The 8122-nt window shown below is 39.1% G+C and overlaps 1 protein-coding gene across 3 annotated transcripts in view; it reads right to left on the minus strand.

Moving 5' to 3' along the window:
* The window catches only part of LOC108236975 (adhesion G-protein coupled receptor G2), a 35728-nt gene that overhangs the window by 4712 nt on the left and 22894 nt on the right, over positions 1–8122 (minus strand). Inside the window, exons 1-16 of one of the 3 annotated variants that reach the window (XM_017418105.3) lie at positions 7461–8114; positions 7030–7066; positions 6909–6946; positions 6699–6826; positions 6517–6595; positions 5660–5709; positions 5219–5260; positions 5056–5123; positions 4929–4969; positions 4780–4834; positions 3829–3863; positions 3600–3724; positions 3378–3498; positions 2316–2746; positions 1735–1936; positions 1172–1328 (exon numbers count right to left, since the gene is read on the minus strand). In XM_017418105.3, coding sequence (XP_017273594.1) covers positions 1172–1328; positions 1735–1936; positions 2316–2746; positions 3378–3498; positions 3600–3724; positions 3829–3863; positions 4780–4834; positions 4929–4969; positions 5056–5123; positions 5219–5260; positions 5660–5709; positions 6517–6595; positions 6699–6826; positions 6909–6943 — 1569 coding nt within the window. In that variant the 5' untranslated portion in view covers positions 6944–6946; positions 7030–7066; positions 7461–8114. Of the gene's footprint in view, positions 1–1171; positions 1329–1734; positions 1937–2315; positions 2747–3377; positions 3499–3599; positions 3725–3828; positions 3864–4779; positions 4835–4928; positions 4970–5055; positions 5124–5218; positions 5261–5659; positions 5710–6516; positions 6596–6698; positions 6827–6908; positions 6947–7029; positions 7067–7460; positions 8115–8122 lie in introns of those variants that run through there. The other 2 variants (XM_017418104.3, XM_017418103.3) reach the window with 2 other exon arrangements.

Here is an 8122-nt window from a genome sequence, read left to right on the forward strand (position 1 = left end):
TCTGATGGGGGAACGCGGCTCGACGTAACAGCAGCAACCCGAGCACATTGCTGCCCCCTATATGTCAAGAGGACAAATAACACATTTTCTGTTCAAATTGCCAACCCGCCACAGTGGCCTGTGTGTTGATCAAATTCACCCGCCACTTCAAATATTTACCCGCATTTGGCGGGTGGCGGGTGCTAATTTCCACCCCTGGTATTTCACTGAGTAGTTCACAGTACAAAAGATGGCTTAATCTTTTACTTTCTACCATATTTAACAGATGTATATTTTTGAATGTAAGTCTTGTTTACAAAGCAAATTATTGTCATAATTAGGTGCACTTAATTTATAAAAATTTCTTCACCAGAGTGACCTTTGAACTGCTTGTTCCAGTTTAAGTGGGAAACACTGTTTTCTCTAAATTCTCTTTGTAGTTCCAAGAGTTCAAAATGAGATCTTTTGAAGTGGGGTTCTGTGTAAAAGTTTTGAGTAATTAATGTCTTATCTGTCGTAGATGGCTCCTTGAACAGCATCCGTTTGGAGAAATAGTTTATTTTTGATGATCTAAGTTGATTGCTGTCATTTATAAATCAATTCCAGTTTAAAGATTCTTTTCTATTGCGGTTCATGCTGTTTCTGAACCTTTCCAGTGCTGTCAGTTCTGCTTTATGTAATTCTTTACATAGAAATCTGTGGTTATTTGAAAATGCAAATAGTGACACGAATAGCTATGGCTGCAGCACACGTGCAGCTTGTGGTACTTCCAGTAAAATATCATAAAATTTCTTCCAGAATAACTGTGTATTGTGAAGTTAGTGGTAATGTAAAGATGAATATAATTAGAGTTCATGAACGTCTAAGAAAGTTTGGAGATTGGGGATGGCAGCAATCCATTTTGGCCTTGGCTCGCTCAAGTCAGCCTTAGCTTGTCAAGCTGGTCAGAATTAAACTCTATTTCTCCCAACTGAGGTCGTTTAAAGCGCTGTCTACAACAGGTAAGATCATAACCTTTCCACAGAACCCCTCATCCGAACTAATGATATATATATATAACTGATGGGAGAGTCCCCAAGTTTGATTGGTCCTGCTGTAAGTAAAATAAAATGTGTTGTACTCTAAAACAGAATGACACATCGTCTGATGTTTTGCCTTTATCAGAATAAATCCTGGATCTTATTTGTCTTACCAGTACGTTACTGGGGTCCGAGATGGTAAAGGACGCCGCCTGGAAGTTTGTGCCATCGGCTGGTTTCACAGCCAGAGACAGAGACGGCGACAACAGGGTCTCAGCTGTCGCTCCAACGACCAGCTTCAACCCCACCGTCTCAACAATCCCTATAATCCTGTTGGAGAAAAGGTAAGAAATGTTGTTATTGGGCATGACTCCAGTCACGTAACATCTCGCTACATATTTACAGCTTTGAGCCATGATACTTTGATGGGTAGTTGTAAAAATGTAGGCAAGAAAAATAAATCTATTGCAGGTTTGTTAACCCACTTAAGTTTCCTAAACTTGAACAATCAGTATGTTATCAGTGTCAAGATTAATGCAGGTTCAACATCCCGACATTTTGGTATTAGGCAATAAAATAAACAGCATGTCACATTCATGTGAAGTCAGGGCATCATAACACTGTGGAGAACATTTACTCTGCCCCACACTCACTAACATCAGTATTCAACAAGTCAAACCTTTTTTGTAACTCAATATGTTGGCGGGGGGAAAAGTTGAGTGAATTCACGAGTAACCTGTTGGAGGTGCTCGACAGCTTCTCGGGTGAGGCGCCCAGCAGGTTGCTGACGATGTGGACGGAGATGTCTCCCAGCACCAGGCTGACAGTCGGACCGGACAAAATGTCCTCCAGTTCCGAGACCAGCCGTTCGATGTCTGCAGAGGTCAGCCTGGACACGTTTCGGCTCAGCTCCAGCAGCCTGTTGGCTCTGCTCTCAGCTACAGTGAACAAACATTGGAACAAGTTTATTGTGGTGCATTAAAATGCCCCGAGGAAGTATTCACCCCGCCCATCCTTTTTCAAGTGTTCTGTTGCAGCGGACATGTTTTCAGTGTTCTACAACTTTTTTTTTTCCTAATGAATCTTGACAAAATGACTTTACATTGTTGTCATTAAACTAAAAACACAGTGTTAAAAAGGCATAAAGGTTGTCCTAATACGTATTCATTCCTCTTGTTTAAAAGTCATAAGGTCTATTTGAATTACAGGCCGCAATGCGACAAAACAGGAGAAAAGCCAAGAGGGTGGGCATTTTCATGTGGCGCTTTAATATAAAAATGAAACCAAGAGCACAAAGGTGCTGAGGCGACAACTCACCCGATTCAGTGGTCGTTCCACCTGATGAGTTCCCAGTATTGGGTGTGGTTTTAGTTGCGCTGAGTGTGCCCGTCCCTGTGCTGTTAGCAGTAGTCGTGGGGTTTTCTGGATCACCTGTTGTGTTCAGGTGTGTTGTTGTTGATGATGATGATGCTGGTGTGGTTGTGTTCGTCATGGATGTGGTTCCATTCGCAGAAGACGTGCTGTTGCTCGGCTGTGACGTCGTCGCGTTCGCAGACGAGGTGCTGTTGCTCGGCTGTGACGTCGTCGCGTTCGCAGACGAGGTGCTGTTGCTCGGCTCTGACGTCGTCGCGTTCGCAGACGAGGTGCTGTTGCTCGGTTGCGCGGTTGTAACGTTCGGACTAGCTGTAGTCGACCCATCATCGGCAACACAAACACCCTCCAGCTGGATAACATTTGTTCCATTTTGACTACAAATTAAAATAAAAAAGAGATAAACTGTGATCTGGAGTTTGTGAAAAGATCATGAACATATTTTATGTCACCTGTTGTGGGTAACTGTTAGAACAACCCCAGTTGGAGAAATAAAGTTTAATTCAAACCAGATTGATGAGCTAACAACTAGTCTCAACGGGGCCAAAACTAGACTAGATTGTTGTTGTCTTAAAACAACTTTATTCTAAAAAACATCACAGCGGTTTCAGACATCCTTACACTGTTTTATAACTTTTCTTTAGCTTCAGTTTTGTACTACACAGTTGTCCTGGAGGAAATATTGTGATAACACCGGTGTTGCTGCTGCTTTTTGTCTTTACAAACAATCACAGAATTCCATGAAAATAATTATTTGATATGAAACTGGCGAGACCGTAAAGGTTTATAATATAGTGCTTGAAAATTAGATTGAGATTAATGCTTCTTCAAGCAATCCACTTCGGTTTGGGTCACACTTGAACGAGCTGTTAGCTCTATTTCGTCAAAATGATGATCTTTCAAAGACTCGCATTTCAAAAGAATCGCTTTAACGACAATATTGAGTTCAGTGAGTTTGTAAAACCTTGGTTGGAGGAGAGAAAGGTTGTGAAGGAAGATGATACAAACCATGTGAGGACGCCAGGGTTCTGTATTTCTGAACAAAAGTCCTCGACCTCCAGGTCACTATTTATCCATGTGAGCGGGGAGTCCAGTGGATTCTCGCTCGCGTCTCCGTTTCCACAGATTGCTGCATGTGACACAAAACAAACAAATAAAAAACCTCATCATCAACATCATTTTTACAGTTTTTGTTAGCCTGAGCTGAACGTTAGTGAGGAACATACTCACCCGCTCGCCTCACTCGCCCAATAAGAGAGATTAGCTCCACAGCTTCAAATGTGCTCTTCACATCTGCCTCCACAGAACAGATCGGGACCTCGTGGAAAAGGCTCAAAACCACTCTGCAGGTTTGACTTTAAATGACAAAGAAACAGGTTTCTGTTAGCGTCCACCCGTTACAGGTGGGTCAGTGTAGAAAAACGCTGCTGAGAGAGAGAGAGAGAGAGAGAGGGCTCACTTTGTTGTTGTTCCCTCACAGGCAACGCTGGCGTTCTGAGGAGAGATTGAATTTAGAATTAAAAATCAGGATTGGTTTCAAATGTTTGCCACAGAGGAATAAATGGGGGAATATTTGCTAACACAGAACATCATAACCATGGGAATATGTTTCAGTTGGGGGAGGAGCTATAAGTGAATGAATCTGTATGACCCTAAACACCCATTATGCCACATAGATGCAGTGAAATGCATACTACCAGTGCACTATGTGTTATCTGAATGTGCACATTAAAGAATAGGCTGTTTCACCGGACAGACAGTATCAATAAAACAACTATCAGGACCTAATGCTTATCTGCTCCAGGGCTGGTTGATGTACCAGATTTACAAAACTCGATATAATACTGTTACTGAACTCTAAACCCATCAATATCAATAATTTTATCCGTTTTTTCATTCATCTTTTAACTTTGTATTTGGACACATGTCCTATTGCAAACATCAGGAGTTGCTGTAGCACCGTCCGCACCCATAGTTCCCTCTGCCTTGCTGTACAGCTACACTATAAACCATAATATATTGCTATTACTTCATGTTCTGGCTTAATGTCTCCTATGATTAACAGGTCTGCTCTTATTAAAGTTGCTCTTAAATCAGTTCGGAAAGATTCCAAGTAGAAAATGTAAAAAAAAAAAAAAAATATTACAAAATATTACTTCTCTTCTCGATAACTTGCGTTAAGGTAATTTTTAAAAATGCTCTTACTTTTTATCATGAATATGTATGTAAATGAGTTGTTATTTCTGTGATCAAACATATTATTTTATTAACAGAAAGAGTAAATGAAACACCTGATTTATATTTTGGGAATTCTTCTCTATTAGTCTTTAAAAAAAAAAGCACAATTATTAAAAAAAAAAATTGCTTTCTGAAAGCATTGCTCCTACAGTTAAGAGTTGTAGTCTGTTACCTTGTAATTAGTTGGAATGATTGATGATTCACGATTCGTCACTTGACATAAAATACTGCAAAGAAACATTGGAAAGCATGCGGTTTCCGTTTAATTTTACACAATGACATTTTAGCTTCTCGCTCTTTTAACGAAACTTAAAAACTTACCTCGTATTGTCACTGCAAGCTGGCTGTTTCACGACAGACATCTGTGGGAAAAAAAAAAAAAGCAGAGTATTACTACCCGAAGCAACGAGAAGGAGTTCTCTGACTTGTGGGCAAACTGGAGCTTTACCAGGGAGGAGAAGGACGAAATGTTCATCGCGGCGTCTCGCACGGAAACTGAAAAGGTGTAATACGCATCTGCAGACAGAAGGACGCATCACTCAGTAAAGGCTTTCAGATGGGGTGTGTTTCGGTAAAAATGTGAGGAAATTTTAAGTTGGTAAAACACAAACCGGGTCGGCTGCAGTAAGCAGAGCAGTTACAGCTGGTGGTGTCTGAAATTAAACCGGAAAAAAATTTCATGACACTTAAACATCTCTATGTGTTTATATACTACTAATAATAACTTTAAGTTCCTGACAAAACATTTATTTGGTCTTTATGATCATATTTGTGAAGCTATATCATAAAACAAGAAGACCAAACAGGTCTTTGTGTCATAAGGTTTCTCAAATTCTTCTTAAAGCTTTAATTCTCTAAATACATAATGAAGAATTAAACTGTATTTATTGGAGGTTCACTGAGTTCATACAAGAGCATGACTTGATTTTCTGCAATATTTAATCTTTACTTTCAGACTGAAACGCATCACAACACATAGGAAAATAGAGAAAGAAAAATGTATCTCCATTTCTTTATTTTAGTAGGCTCAAATAAAATCGCTAGGAGCTCACCTGCGCTGCAGTTTGTTGAGTTGCTTTGAGGGACGACGTACGATTCTTCACTGTCGAGAGGCAAACGTCATAAAATGTTAAAGTTGCCCTACGATGCTCAGCAGCTCAATTCAAAAGATACTTCATTTTGTCAAAGCGTTTTCTGTCCGACTACATTTTACCTGTAACTAATAGCCAAAGAAATATCTGTCAACCCAAACATTTGCTTTGTTACATCAATAAATAAAAACTTGGACTGATTATTAAGAGATGCCAGAACCCAAAGGTTGTTATATTAGTGAACAACGCACGAGAGCCGATGATATAAAAGTAATCAAAGTCATGACTTTTTTTTTTGTCAAACACAGGTTGTTTCTCCATAATAATTCATGCAACTATACAGCAGTTGTGTAAAAATGGCAAAAAAATCAAAGATTTAAAAAATATATATATTTTTTTTTCTAGATGCCTAAACCTCTTGTAGTCATTGTCACGTAAATGTCAGTTTTAGACATTGTTGCTGTTTGCCACACAAAAATCACCACCTACCAGTGAAATATTACAGTTTTCTCATATCAAACAGGCTGTTTAAACATATATTTTGATTTCAAGCTAACAAACCACCTCATTGTGTGAATGGAAGGAATAAAAAAATCCTTGAAATGTCAGACAGCAGGTATTTAGCAGCAGCTCAGCCTCTTTTATTAAAGTTTTCTTTTGTTTATTTCATGTGTTTTTTAGTGGCTGTGAACAAATTTGAATGACTTTTTTATTTGATTTGATCAAAGTTCAGTGCATGATTTCAGAATTAGAAATCTTACCCCGGGGTATGACATCTGACATCTCTTATTTCTCATTTAGAACATAAAGAAACTTACCACGAAGCACCTGGCGGACCGGAATAAACGCAGCTGTTTCCCCCTTTTGGATCGCTGCTGCACTGCTCAATCGAACCTGCTAAGTAACAAAGATTGGATTTAATTAATAACAGGGTCCTATGAGGTCAGCAATAATGTTTTTTTTTTTTTTTTTTTTGCTTTTCAAAACGTGTGCCACTCACTCAGCTGATCTGCCCTGTTTCCCACCACGGTGATGTTGGAAGAATTACTGGCTGCGCAGAGTGTTCGGAGGATGCAGCATGCGGGTACGCTCTGACTCAGCCGCAGCATCACGGAGCACTTCGTATTACTGAATCACACACAAAAAATAAAAATCCGTGTCAGTAAAACGTGGATTGCGAGACACACCGGTGCCAAATGTTTGAACTTACTTTATCGCAGTTTTTTCGAGGCATGAAACTTCCATTCCCTGTGAAAACACCAGTGTGGGTTACTCAGTGTCCTTGTTTAAACACTGTAAAACCGAATTGATACATTTTAATATCAACTTACTTGAAATAAAGATGGCGTTGTGTTAACATTGACCCTCCTGAAAAAAGAAATGAGACATTAATGAATAATTTGAGTTTTGAGGGATACAGAGTAAGCACATAGATGCATCTTTGTTCTAATCATGTTTCTGCAAACAGGTAAAATTTCCTTTATGAGTGTGTTTCTTTAAAAAAGGCCTAAAATTCAGTCTGCTCTGCACAAGACACAACTACATTCATTAGAACAGAACTCATTGCTAGTGTCTGTTTTTTTCATTATTTGTCAAATGTAATTTAAAGTTTCCTCTATTAATGGTTACTTTTATGACAACAGCACAAATGCAACAATACTTTTAGAAAGAAAAACGTGATTTTTCCTTCACTGAGTTGTTAGGTTTTTTTTTGTTCATTCATTCAGGTATTTATTCTTTTTTTTAGATATAAATATCATACCTGCTTTGTGTATCACTGTTTCTAATCTCCCGTACGAAACGTCTTATACTATCTGACTGGACAGATGCCTGTAGGTTTATAGGTGGGTTCTGTAGGGTCTCGTTTATGATGGTTATTAAATTGTTTATGAAGTTGTTGCTCTGAGTTACAGGTGGTGTAGTGGCTGGATCTGTTATTGTTGATGTGATGCCATTTAGGGTTGTTGTTGTTGCAGCAGCTGTGTTGTTGCTATTCAAAGTTGTTGTAGTTGTTGCAGTGTTGCCATTAAAAGTTGTTGTTGCAGTTATTGTTGCAGTGTTGCCATTTACAGTTGTTGTTGCAGCAGCTGTGTGGTTGCTATTCAAAGTTGTTGTAGTTGTTGCAGCTGTTGTTGCAATGTTGCCATTTAAAGTTGTTGTTGCAGTTGTTGTTGTTGCGGTGTTGCCATTTACAGTTGTTGTTGTTTCAGCAGCTGTGTGTTTGCTATTCAAAGTTGTTGTAGTTGTTGCAGCTGTCGTTGCAGTGTTGCCATTTAAAGTTGTTGTTGCAGTTATTGTTGCAGTGTTCCCATTTACAGTTGTTGTTGTTGCAGCAGCTGTGTGGTTGCTATTCAAAGTTGTTGTAGTTGTTGCAGCTGTTGTTGCAGTGTTGCCATTTAAAGTTGTTGTTGCAGTTGTTGTTGT

Source organism: Kryptolebias marmoratus, linkage group LG13, assembly GCF_001649575.2.
Source record: "Kryptolebias marmoratus isolate JLee-2015 linkage group LG13, ASM164957v2, whole genome shotgun sequence".
NCBI classification, from domain to species: Eukaryota; Metazoa; Chordata; class Actinopteri; order Cyprinodontiformes; family Rivulidae; genus Kryptolebias; species Kryptolebias marmoratus.